We start from the raw sequence: 13,223 nt of genomic DNA, 5'->3' as shown, positions 1-13,223 counted from the left end.
TCTGTAAGTGTATATAAGAACAAGACTACAATGAAATAACAGTAATATACTAGTAAGGGCTTCCTCTGCATGGCATAATTATAGAATAGGTGACTTTTCTCTTCTTTATTCTTTTTCATGTTTTCTCAATTTTCTAAAATGGATAATCATAAAGAAGGTAGCATCTAAGAATAAAATGCTTTACAACGCATGCAGTGGGGCTAAGATACTGATTTCCCACCACCGTCGCCCCACTGGGTTACCATGTCTCTAGATTTAGAGCCCCATGCCAATGAAAGTCAAGGATGTGACCCTTAAATGAGCCAGTCACTTTGGAACTACACCCTTTGAGCAGCCAGAAGGCAGGGATAATGTCTTATCCTTCTTTTAATCCCTCTCCTCCATATTAAGAACAGAAACCGTTTGGGAATCTGGAAAGGAGAAAACAAAGGGTGATGAGACCCCGTACCTTGCGCCAACGAAGTACAAGTCGCAGGACGGGTAGTGGTAAGAGAAGTCTCGCCCGAACTTCGGTATTCTGGTTTTGTAGTAGAAACCTGACTGTGAATGAAATTCGATGTATCTATCATTATGCAGGAAGACAATCTGAAAATGAAACAAGAAAATTAGTTTGCTTAGATTTCTACATAAAGTGCTTATTTCATCATCTCTGAAACTAGCAAAGCAAGAAAAACTCTCATTTTGTCTTTTCTTGCTCTCTGTAAACACACGTGTATAAACACAACTTACCATCAAGGCTAAGAAATAGGTTACGAATCAACCTCTCCATTAGTTACTTAATGCCTTCCTGCATTCTAGACAGGTTTTTTGGCAAACTTTACCTTGTAACTGAAAGACTTACAAGCAAACTTATCAGTATCTAGAGAAAATTTATCATAAAATTGAATATTCCGAAACATATGATAAATAGCTACCACAGGCTATGGAAACTGTATTCCATAGTTGCCAGAACTGAAGACTATATATGAAACACACCAGCTCTGAAATTTCGATTTTCCTTCACAGTAACACCTGACATCACTAAAAATTTTTCATTTTGAATTTAATAAGGCACTTCTACTGACAATCCTGTAACTGCTGAAAATGACCACAGAGCTGAAAGATGCATTAATGGCACCAAAAATTTAAAAAAGCGAATGTAAACATATAAGCTGTGTCTTGAACTGCTTCAGTGTATACCACAACCACTTACTTGCACAGTTAAGAATAGTAAACAAACAACCTGCTATTGTGCTTTTCACATATGAATAAGAAACTGAAAGCAACCCGGCAAACAGTACTACTTTAAATGCAATAATGAAAATCACACATCTAGGATATAAGACGGTCTAAAAAGATGACAGCTACCAATTCTTAAAAATATAGGTCACATCTTATTCATACATGCTATGGAAAACTTATTTTGATACTAGACTTGCCAAAGACTATCTCCATCCCTGTTGTCACATTCACAAGACAAACTAAACAGATATTAATAGCAAAGAATAGGTCTTATTTTACTGCATAGCTACTTTAAATTTAACAATGGAAATACCATAAAAACACTTATCATAGAAATAAACTCCACTCATTCATTTCTTGAGCACAGGCAGTACAAACCAATGCTATAAAACATACCTTTGAATAGTCATCAGACAAAGTTTCAAAGGTGACAACTGAAAAATAAGAAGTAGTAAGAAAAATATAATTATCAATATTTTTAATAAAAATATACAATTGATGCAGATTCTAATTCAATACAAATATTATACACAAATGCTGGGTTTTGCTTCCTTTTTTGCCATCTACATAAAACAAGAACAAAGATGTCATACTATATTGCCCTCAAAACACCAAGTGGGGGGAAAAAAAAAAACACCAAGTGGAAAGTTAAACATTTTATAGTTTCTTAGTACAGATCAGCTACATTTTCTACAGAACTGAAGCAAATTAGATAATAAATTCACAAAATATAATGATTCATAAATTTTGCCACAGTTTTTCTGAGATGTTCAAAGTAAAATAACAAACATTAAAAGCTCAAAAATGTTTGCTTGAAAAAAGGTAAGAGTAACTTTTTACTCATTCATAGCATACCTGTTAACAAAACTGAAGAGTGAAAACAGTTACTATTAGCAGCACATGGAGTTTGTATTGCTTTTTTTAAAATAAAAGAGTGAAACAAGTTAGGAGAATACAAATTCCATTAAGGTCTTTTCCCTCACCTCAAACATGGGGCCATCTCCATGTTGGAGATGAACTTTCCCATCTCAACCTGCCCCTCGTACCAGGCAGAATTCTAAGAACGACCCCACTGACCTTCCCCCGGGTACAGTCCCCTGCTCTGGAGAGTGTGGGTGGACCCTGTCAACATGAGGAGACACCACTCTTGTGAGTACATCACATTTTATGGCAAAGCTGAGATTTATAATTCTCCCAAGCCCTTTAAAAACAGTGAGTGTTTTCTCCAGCTGGAGGCAGAAGAGGCAGATTCAGGGCACAAGGAACTGCTGCTGGCTTGAAGGAGGCAGAGACCAGGTGAGGAGGCACACAGGGGCCTCCAGAAGCCGAGTGTGGCCCCCCGGCTCACAACCAGCAGCACTCGGGACCTCAGCCCAACAACCACAGCAAACTGCGTTCTGCCAACCACCTGGAAGTTTGAAGATAGATCCTGCCTAAGGCCTGTGGAAGAGTCCCATCCCGCTGACACCGTGAGGTCAGTCCTGAGCACAGAACACAGGCGAGCCTGCATGGACTTCACCAACAGAGCTATGAGTAATGAAATGAACTTTTCAAAGCTGCCACATTTACTGTAACTAATACACAAGCAATGCCCAGCTTAAAAAGGAGAAAAGTACCCAAATATAAAAACTATTTTCGTGAATTCAAATATAATCTCTTACCTTCTGAATCCAAACACCTTTCAAACTTCAAGGATAATTGGTAGGTGTCATAACATCGAACTCGAGGTTTATATGTTCCTATAAAAAATTCGATGGGATGTAAAACCTAAAGGACATACTTTTTATTACCAATATCCTGCAAATATTTGATTATACTTTTTGTTTAGAGGTTAAGTAGGATAATTATAAGCTTACCAAACAAAAAGAATTTAAAGCAGCCCTTTCTAACATGTGAAGGGAAAAATGAGCAAAGGATATAAATAAGCAAGACACAGAAAATGAAATACAAATAACTAATAAACTTCACAAATACTTTAACAAAGTAGGTTTTTTAAAAACTAGTTTTTATCTATCAAATGGCCAAGATGAGAAATTGGTTAATATTTGCATTTAGGTGGATATTAAAAAAAAATCTACTCATACTTTGGTAACAAGCATGAAAGTGAAAGTTTGAAAGTGTTAGTTGCTCAGTCATGTCCAACTCTTTGCAATCCCATGGACTGTAGCCCACCAGGCTCCTCTGTCCATGGAATTCTCTAGGCAAGAATACTAGAGTGGATTGCCATTCCCTTTTCCAGGGGATCTTGCCAACTCAGGGATCGAACCTGGGTCTTCTGCACTGCAGGCATATTCTTTACTGTTTGAGCCACCAGGAAAGTACAGTGACAAGTTTAAATTGTTACAAATTCTTTGAAGGACAATCTGGCAGTATTTGTAAAATATGTGATATTCTTACATGTTAAGTCTTTATTTCAATTTATACAAATTTATTCTACAGAAACACACCCATAAGTGTACCAAACACATGAAGAATGCTCACTGAAGCATTATTTACAAATGGCCAAAAGACGAAAGCAAATTAAACGTCCACCTAGAGGGAAACAATTATGTAAATGATGGTAAATCATTATACGACTTATAAAGAGGATAACACAGACCTGTAACCACTGACATGGAAACTGTCAAAACACAGCATGAAGTGAAACGCAGAGTGAGTGCAGCAAGAGAGGTGAGCCCTGCAGGGTGATGCTCGTAATATTAATACGATCCAGCTTCCGTAAAACCCGACTGTGACAGTGCTAGTCCTCTGGACAAAAAAACGATGGAGGAATAAGCACAGAGACACCTGGTATATTCTAATACAATTTTAGGGTCTTTCACGTTTTCTCCTGTGTATTTGTTACATTTTTTATAAGATTATCACATTTGCAATCAGGAAGAGACTGATTTTTAAAACCAGTAAGGATATTTCTATATTTAAAAATTTCTTAGCCATGCCCTACTGCATGTGGGATATTAGTTCCCAAGCTGGGATCAAACTCATGCCCCATGCAGTGGAAGCACAGACTTAACCACTGGACCATCAGGGAAGTTCATAAACCAATGAGGATACTTCTAAAAGAAAGCGATGAAGTAGTTCCGTATTTTCTGACATGGATCAAAGCCCAAGATCTCACTTAAAAATAGTACATAGCATAGCATGGGCTTCTCAGGTGGCACTAGTGGTAAAGAACCCACCTTCCAATGTAGGAGATGTGAGAGATAAGGGTTCGATCCCTGGGTCAGGAAGATCCCCTGGAGTAGGAAATGGCAACCCACTGCAGTATTCTTGCCTGGGAAATCCCATGGACCAAGGAGCCTGGGGGGCTCCAGTCCACAATGTCAGAGAGTCAGACATGACTGAGTGACTGAGCACACACATTATAGTACAATATATCTACACATACATACTCTCTACGTAACATATATGTTATATATGATCTACAATTGTAGTCTGTATCCGGAACATAGAACTGGAGGCTGAAACACATGGATAGTGTTAGTAATGAGACAACCACCAACACAGAACAAAAGAGAACAGCATGGAGATGTATAAAAGCTGTCAAAGAAGAAAGTGGTTGGAAAAGAGAGATAGATGAATGTTAAGACAAAAACAACAATAAAAAGTAAGTGGACAATACCTAGAATATATGGAGCAAAATCACAACCAAAAATGGTTGAGTAATGTTGCTGTAAAGGACAATGCATTTAAAGTTCCCTATATTTTATGGCTTTTTCATACTGATGAATTATTGCTAACACAGGTCTTAGTAGCCTAAGAAATACTAGTACATGATAGAGAAAATCATTATGATAAAAATGATCTTTCCTGGGACTCTCACTCCTTGTTGGCGGGAGTATAAAATGATCTGACTACTCTGGAAAAATACCTAGCAGGTTCTCATCAAACTAAATACACACCTACCCTATGACCCAGCAAAGTCCTCAAAACAGACTTGTATGAGATGGTTTATAACGCTTTATCAATAATAGCCAAAGAATGAAAATAGCTCAGATGTCCATCAACTGAAGAATAAACAAAGTGTGGCATATTCCTCGAAGGAAATATCACTTGGTAACAGCAACAAAAAAAGAACTATTCACACATATAATGACATGAATGAATCTGAAATACAAAGTCCTAGGTGAAATAAGTCTTACACAAAAAGAATACATAGTACATGATTGCATTTATATAAAAGAGTCTATTTAAAACAGGCTAAATCTGTCTGTGGGGAAAAAGTAAATCAGAGAGGTGCCTGGCTACACATGAGTGGGGGCAGGGACTGACTGTGAGGAGCATAAGAGAATATTCTAGGTGGAAGGAAAGTTCTGGATCTTGCTGGGGGTTTGGGCTACACAGGTATATACATTTGTTCAAACTCATCAAAATTATTTACTTACGCAAATTTAAAAAAAAGCCATAAACAAATATTGAACTCTAGTTATTGACATACACACTGAGGTATTTAGGGGTGAAAGATACTAACATCTGCAACTTAACTCTGAAAAGCATCAAAACACAGGGTGGATGGATGGATGGCAGAAAGATGGATAGACAGACAGTCGATAAAGCAAACACAGCGAACTATTGAAGCATCAAGGTGAGAGGTAAATGGCTGTTCACTGTACAATTTTTCCAGTATTTCTGTATGTTTGAAATTTTTTAATAATAAAATATTAGAATAATTTTGCCTTTTCCTCTAAAGCATTTCCTGGTATGAAACATATGTTAAATTATAACAAAAATGATGCTTACCAGTTGCTAAAATATACTGCCCATCTTTTGATACCTTAATAGTGGTACAAACAGTAGGCATTTCAAAATCCTGAATAAGTTCAATTCTCCTACGGACATCTGCCAAGAAAGAAAATACATAACTGGTTTAATGGCCACATGCTTATTCTGTGTCGCAGGAAGACAGAGTGTGTGGAGCAGTCCCTATAAACAACAAAAACCCAGGGCCTCTCAGCCTTGGGAAGGCACCAACACAGCCGCACTACCAGCAAGATGTTCTCCCAGCTCCTGCCTTATTTTTCTACACCATTTTATTTGTACTTTTCAAAAAGCAAAGAGTATCACCGTTAATGGGGTTGGGGGTGGGGGGTGGGAAATGTCCGTAATAGCGCCATTAAGCATCCAGTTTCAAGCCCCGGATTAAAGGGGACAGAATAAACATTAAACCACTACTATTATTCTATCATGGATCATGGCTTAATAAGCTTAAACCTTTAAAATCTTTAAAAATTTATATAAGAAACTGGTACCAAGCTGCCTTTTGCCTCTCCTTGGCAGCACTGATCTGCAGCCAATAGGATTCAGGCTAGAGAAGACTTACAGCAATCTCTCTGGGTTAAAACGCTAAGATGGACTCTCAAAAACAGGTTCCCAAACACAAGGGGGTGTGGATTCTGGCTGGCTGCTGTATGTGCCCTCTGCAAGGACCGCGTATGACTGTCCGGCCCCTCATTGCCTCGGTCACTAAACCTGAACCTAAGATTCGAACCAGCTAAGGAGGAGTGGGCCACACAGCTTGGAAGACAGGGATAGTTTTGAGATGGGATAGAAAGTAGTCAGTGAACTACATTTTTCCTCTAAATAATCTGAGTCTGTTTGCTTACACACTTGAACACTGGAGTGGCAAAGAGAGAAACAGAAGAAATCAGAATCAGTAAGCATTGTGAGAGCAGCAATTGCTCTTTTCCTTTGATTTAAAGTTTTAATTTTCTAATTATAAAAAAAATTAAATGATTTATCATTTTTGTTTGCGCTGGGTCTTCTTGCTGAGCACAGCTTTCTATAGTTGTGGCGAGAGAGGGCTACGCCCTAGGGGCAGTGTGTAGGCTTCTCGTTGCTGTGACTTCTCTTGTGGAGAACGGGTTCTAGGTGCACGTGCTCAAGAGTTGTGGCGAAGGGGCTTAGTTGCTCCACTGCATGTGGGATCTTCCCGAACCAGGGATCGAACCCACGTTCTCTGCATTACAAGGCGGATTCTTAACCACTAGACCACCAGGGAGGTCCTTAATTTTCTAATTTTATAGATACTATATAAAGCCTACTTTTCCAAGATGCTTGCTTTGAGGTATTTATCTCACATCCAGAACCCCCTTCATTATCTTAGGTCTTTGATTTGTAGAAAATACCTTGAACAAAATATATGGTAAGTTAATCATTTTTCATACATGACAAGTTGTAACAGAGAAAATTTAATAAAAGTCTGTCTGAAATGATTTAAGTTAAAAACTGATCTTACAAGCCTATCTTCCCTGCTGTCATAACTTAAAGAATCAAAATCTTCTACAATGATCTTTCAGGGTTCATGTTTATATGTCCTGTATATAAAACTACTTTGTTCAGAAAAAAAGGTCCAACGTCTCTATATCTCAAAAACTGACAGATGGATTTAGCAAACGGAAAAAGATTTTAATATGCTGGAAAATAAAGCGATTACAGAACAGTTAGGACAGCTAGACCTTCTAGGACTGCTTCAGTGGGTATGGCAAGACTGTAAGGCCCTGGCTAGTCTGTTAACCTGAGTCATTTCTCAGCATTATTTATGCAGCTGGGGAGCTTTACGAGGGAGTCTCCTCTAGACAAAGAGCCAGCTGGCTTACCGCTTACTTTAAAGGCAGTGGACCCCTATATTCAGTGTCCTCAGCCGCAGCACAAACCTACTGCATGTGGAGCACCCATACGGGCCACCCGGAGTGCACCCATGGGACTCAGAGCAGGGACGTGATGGAAGAACGCTGGTGTGCAGGCTATCTGCTGTGCCACACGACTCAAGGGGTCCTTGTCTCTGACCTAGGAGTCTTATGACTTCTGCCATCATCCATGAAACTAGTAAGAGGCTTAACTGACTGCCGTGTGAGTTGGTGAAAATCAAACCCCAGGCCCACAGGTGACTGTATTTACCACAACAAAAGTTTTCTTCAAGGGAAAGGGCAAGAATGTTTATTTCCCACCACACGAATTCCACTGTTTTTCTGAACCTTCACTTAAATATAATACGTGAGTAAAAGCATTATAATAGGGATCACAAATGTGGCTGAAATGGAAAAAAATAATAAATTATACTCACCGACATCTTTCTTCTGAAGTGCCCTCTTCTTCCTGTCAGAAAGCCACTTAAAGAAAGTGAAGAGACTTCATTTTAAAACACATTTACTTGAACTGTCTCTCTGCTTACAAAAAATAATACATGCTCATATTTAAAAACTGAAACTTAAAGAAATATGTAACATAGAAAAGGAAAATACTCTGTAATCCTAACCCTACTGTTACATCCTGGAATACAGATTTTTCCTGGTATGCATTTTCCTATACTAGACAATATATTTTAAGAACCACCATATTTTTACACAAGAGAAAACTAGCTCATCTAATCAACCTAAGAGAAAGGAGTAAGCCTCAAATAGTATGGGTTATAACTAATATATGGAACCACCTGAAGTGAAATTTTAAAAAGCAAAACATTAAATGGAGAAACTGTCTCAAATAAATATATTTTTTACAAAACAAAAACCTAGATAAATAGCTGAGACTTGATGATAAATAAATGATACTTTTAAAACTCATATTCACAGACACCACATTTTGTTCTGTAATTACTATACCTTATTTTAGCTAGCAATATAATCCCATTGCATGAACAGGTCCAATGATGAAGCACCATAAAGTACAATTACCTTAAAGTAAAGTCTCCATTTTCAACTAGGGGCAATTCTTAAAGCGTATTTGGTTGGCACAATGGGACGGGGTGGGCACTCCTGGCATCTAGTGGGTAGAGGTCAGGGATGCTGCCAAACCTCCTACAATGCACAGGACAGCCTGTACACTAAGCACTGTCCCTCCCAAAATGTCAATAATCACAAGGTTAAAAAAACATATGCTCAAGAAATCAAAGAAAACCAAGAGAAAGATTAACAGATACCACTTCTAAAAGCACAAACCCAATGTAGAGCCCATGTTAGACACCGGACATTATAATCTTTAGGGCTCTGTGGTCACGCAGACCCACTCCTAAAGACACTCGCTGTGATGTGTGACACCTGAGGAAGGGTGGACACTGCAACACGTGTCACTCTTTGAAGGGCCTGAGTCCGAGCCAGAGTTCTCCTCCTGCCTTTGTCTTCAGAGCACTGATTTGTGGGTTTATACTAGTCTTTGTGATTATATTGTTCTGATTTCATTTGAGGCAATAATGTTTCAACTAAAGGTGATGTTAAACTGTATTTCTGGGCACTCGATATGTTCTTTTACATCAAACTAACGCAAGCAAAGGGCTTCCCTGGTGGCTCAGTGGTAAAGAATCCACCTGCCAATGCAGGAGACTTGGGTTCGATCCCTGGGTCGGGAAGATCCCCTGGAGAAGGAAATGGCAACCCATTCCCACATTCTTGCTCTGGAAAATCCCATGGACAGAGGAGACTGGTGGGCTGCTGTCCACAGGGTTACAAAGAGTTGGAAACAACTGAGCAACTAAACAACAACAAAAGACAAGCAAAACAGAGGTGTATTACCAGGGCTTCTCCTTTAACAGGGTATTCAGGTTCCTCTTCTCAGAAGTTATGCTCAAGAAGAGGCCAGTTCACTCAACAGCTGGTCTCATACATCATGAAAAGTGAAGGTGAGGTCTCTCATTCGTGTCTGACTCTTTGTGACCCCATGGACTATACAGTCCATAATATTGGAGTGGGTAGCCTTTCCCTTCTCCAGGGTATCTTCCCGACCCAGGGATTGAACCCAGGTCTCCCACATTGAAGATTCTTTACCAGCTGAGTCACCAGGGAAGCCCAAGAATACTGAAGTGGGTAGCCTATCCCTTCTCTAGCGGATCTTCCCATCCCAGGAATCCAACAGGGGTCTCCTGCATTGCAGGCAGATTCTTTACCAACTGAGCTATGAGGGAAGCCCAATGCTATGATTCCCATGCTATGAGGGATGCTCATACATCATGACCATGGGGCAAAGAGAAGGGGATGGAGACTGCCTTCTAAATGGGAGCCTGGGACCTTAAAGGACCAGAAATTCTGTACCACAGGGATGACAAGAAGGAAAGACAATTCATGCTGGAGTTTCTGTACAAACTGACAGCACTCCAGGACAGCACACTAGACAGAGTCTGTCCGGTACAAGAATGAATCAGTCTAAGTTTTAAAAGTTCACCAAAAACCTGACAGTTGTCACTGATTCCGGGCATCCTCTTTGTGTTCTATAAAATCACTGCTAATAGAGAATGGCACTTTACCAATGCCAAATAATTTAACCTGAAACCCAGCAAAAGAGCTCCGGAGATGCTGATGACCTAAATCTCCCACTAGACAGGCACCCTGCCATCACTGGGGGGAGAAAAAAAAACAACCCTAGTGGATCTTACATTTGAAGTAGGTAGAGCAAAATAGGCAATTTGTTGATAAGTCAGATTTACTTTAAAAGAAGATTCAGAGATTCCATTGGCAGGATACACATACCTGTTTACTCAACATTTCCATCTGATGTTTATTAGAACGTCAAAACTTCAATATCAAGAAATAAAATCTTGATCTCTTTTGCCCACTACTTTCCCCCTGACCCACAACGTGCTCAATTCTCCATTTCAACTATCAGCAACACCGTGCCCCCAGTCATTCAGATCCAAACACTAAGAGTCCTCTATGGATTCTTTCCTTCCCTTCACCTCAACTCCCTACCGCTATTCAACCCACTAGCAAGCGCCACTAGCCTATCTCCAAAACACCTCCTTTACCCCACCAAGTCTTAGTATCTCCTTTGCTACCATCCTAGCCCAAGCCATCAGTCTCTCAGCTGGACCATCTAACTCATCCCCACTTACTCTCCCCAGCTGCAGTAATCTGACACGGAGTAGCCAGTTTGAAACCCAACAATAGCTTCCATAGGCATTAAGAATAAAACCCTAACTTTCTACCTGAGCCTACAAGGCCCATCTCTTCAGTCTCATCTGCCCCCACTCTCCCACCCCACTGAGCATTCCACAGCCACCACCGTGATGCTTCTGTGTCTCCAATGTGCCAAGTGCATTCCATTGCGGGTCATTGACACCTGTTCTCTCAGCACAAAAAAACTCTTCCTTTCCCCTTATCTTCACAAGACTCCATCCTTTTCATTATCCAAGTTTCTGCTCAAAGGTTGCCTCTTGTAGAGAAGACTGCCCTCAAGGCTTTAGTCCAAACCACTTTCTCTGAACACTTCATCCACAATAGCTCTCTTATAGACACTCAGCATTCAAAGCACTTATCAGTATCTGAAGTTGTTCTATTTGCTTACTTATTACCTTTTTCTCCAACAGGAAACCATATCCGACCGGTTCGTCACGTATCCCAACACTTAGCTCAGGGCTGCCTGCACGTACTCACGTCCCAGGAAATGCACGGAGGAAAAGAACAAACTGAGAGGGATCGTGCTGTGTGACAGCTGGAGGAATTATTTAACCTGAATTCTGAGACGAAACTGATCCTTGGCTCCAAACCTTTTAGGGTCGGACACAAGAAAAAGCTAAATTGATTCTGATTCCCAAGGGCAGAACTCAGACCAACAGCAGGATGTAGGAAGGGCCATGTCTAACAAGTAGTCTCAAGTGGAAAAGACCTTCTGCCAAATTTTCTTCTCACTGGTAGTGCTTCCACAGTGGCTTGACCATCACTCTTAAGAAATAACATCGATGCGTCAGAGCCTAGGTGTGTGACCCCTGGACAAGTCACTTTTCCCCTCCCTGGAACTTTGCATATTTCTAACATGAAAAGATTGGAAGAGAACCACTGACTTTCCAAGCCCCTTCCAGTTTTGATGTCTAAAGACTCAATGATATTAAGTTAACTTCAGCAAGGTTCAAAAATATGTCCATGTCATAAATTCTGCAGCTGCAAAGCCTGCATTTCCCTTCACTGCTGTATTTCTAGAACTTGGCATATAACAGAATTTCAAGAACAGCTGAAAAAAGTCAAAGTGTTAGTCGCTCAGTCCTATCCGGCTCTTTTGCGACCCCAGGAACTGTAGCCCACCAGGTTCCTCAGTTCGTGGGATTCCTCAGACAACAACACTGGAGTGGGTTACCCTTCCCTTCTCTAAGGGATCTTCCGGACCCAGGGATCAAACCTGGATCTCCCGCATTGTAGGCATATCCTTCACCGTCTGAGCCACCAGGGAAGCTGATGAGGGGCATTTAAACGGGGGAGAAATATCTGTCAACCAAACTGTCCACGTTTTCCTCCTTGGTTGTAGCAGCGATTCTGAACATCCATACAAGTCCAAAGGGACACTTCCTCTGTCTAGAGAACTTTCCCCCAAAATAGTTCAAGAAAAACTCATCCATCCTGATTACCCCGAGGCCCAATTTCTGGCGCGCTAACAGCGCGGTCGTCGTCTCCCAGCACCGATCAGCTTCCTCAGGTACCATCCCTCGCCTCTGAGCCTCCCCCGGACCGGGGCCAGCAGAAACCGCCAGGGACGGAGCGGAGGAGAGAGGGGCATCCGCGAGGAGGAGGACCCGACCTGACTCACCTCGGGAAGGGACTTGCCACAGCTTAGACTGTAAATCTTCACCTCGTTGAGGCTGGAGACCTGCATGGCGGCGCCGAGGAGGGAACAATCCCCGTTCCTGTCCGGGACCCTCTCCACGCGGAGCAAGCGAGCATCAGAAACTTAAGACAGCCTCCCGGAGGACCGGCCAGCGCCGGCGCTGGGTGATTACGCACTTCCGGGTGCCGGGGAAGTTGGGGCGGGGGGTGGGAAATGGCCGATTCCGGAAGTGACGGAATTAGGGGAGAGGATCCGGTGAGGATTTCGGAGAGATGGCAGCGTCCTGGGAGCCATGTGAAGATGGGGAGGGCCGAAATCGCTCTCCCTCCTCACGGCAGGGAGACGCAGGAAGCTCTTAGGGTCGCTGCCCGGGCCGAGGCGTCGAGGTACCCCGGAGGGCGTGGCTGGCCGGGCTGACTGGAAGCCTTCGGGAATGGGGCGAGTGGCTCCCAGTCAGTGAAGCCAGGTAGAGAAGGAGACCT

General features: G+C 41.5%; 1 protein-coding gene across 3 annotated transcripts in view; it reads right to left on the bottom strand.

Annotated features, from left to right (window-relative positions):
- NOL10 (nucleolar protein 10) overlaps nt 1–12,916 on the bottom strand; it is an 89,949-nt gene extending 77,033 nt beyond the window's left edge. Inside the window, exons 1-6 of one of the 3 annotated variants that reach the window (XM_024998630.2) lie at nt 12,724–12,916; nt 8,285–8,330; nt 5,962–6,060; nt 2,883–2,960; nt 1,618–1,655; nt 449–585 (exon numbers count right to left, since the gene is read on the bottom strand). In XM_024998630.2, coding sequence (XP_024854398.1) covers nt 449–585; nt 1,618–1,655; nt 2,883–2,960; nt 5,962–6,060; nt 8,285–8,330; nt 12,724–12,789 — 464 coding nt within the window. In that variant the 5' untranslated portion in view covers nt 12,790–12,916. 3 annotated transcript variants of the gene reach the window in all.
- Between the last annotated feature and the right edge of the window lie 307 nt (nt 12,917–13,223).

The sequence above is a fragment of the Bos taurus genome, chromosome 11, assembly GCF_002263795.3.
Source record: "Bos taurus isolate L1 Dominette 01449 registration number 42190680 breed Hereford chromosome 11, ARS-UCD2.0, whole genome shotgun sequence".
In the NCBI taxonomy this organism is placed as follows: domain Eukaryota; kingdom Metazoa; phylum Chordata; class Mammalia; order Artiodactyla; family Bovidae; genus Bos; species Bos taurus.
Note: the sequence above shows the minus strand (reverse complement) of the source record. Positions and strands in the feature narration are given on the sequence as shown.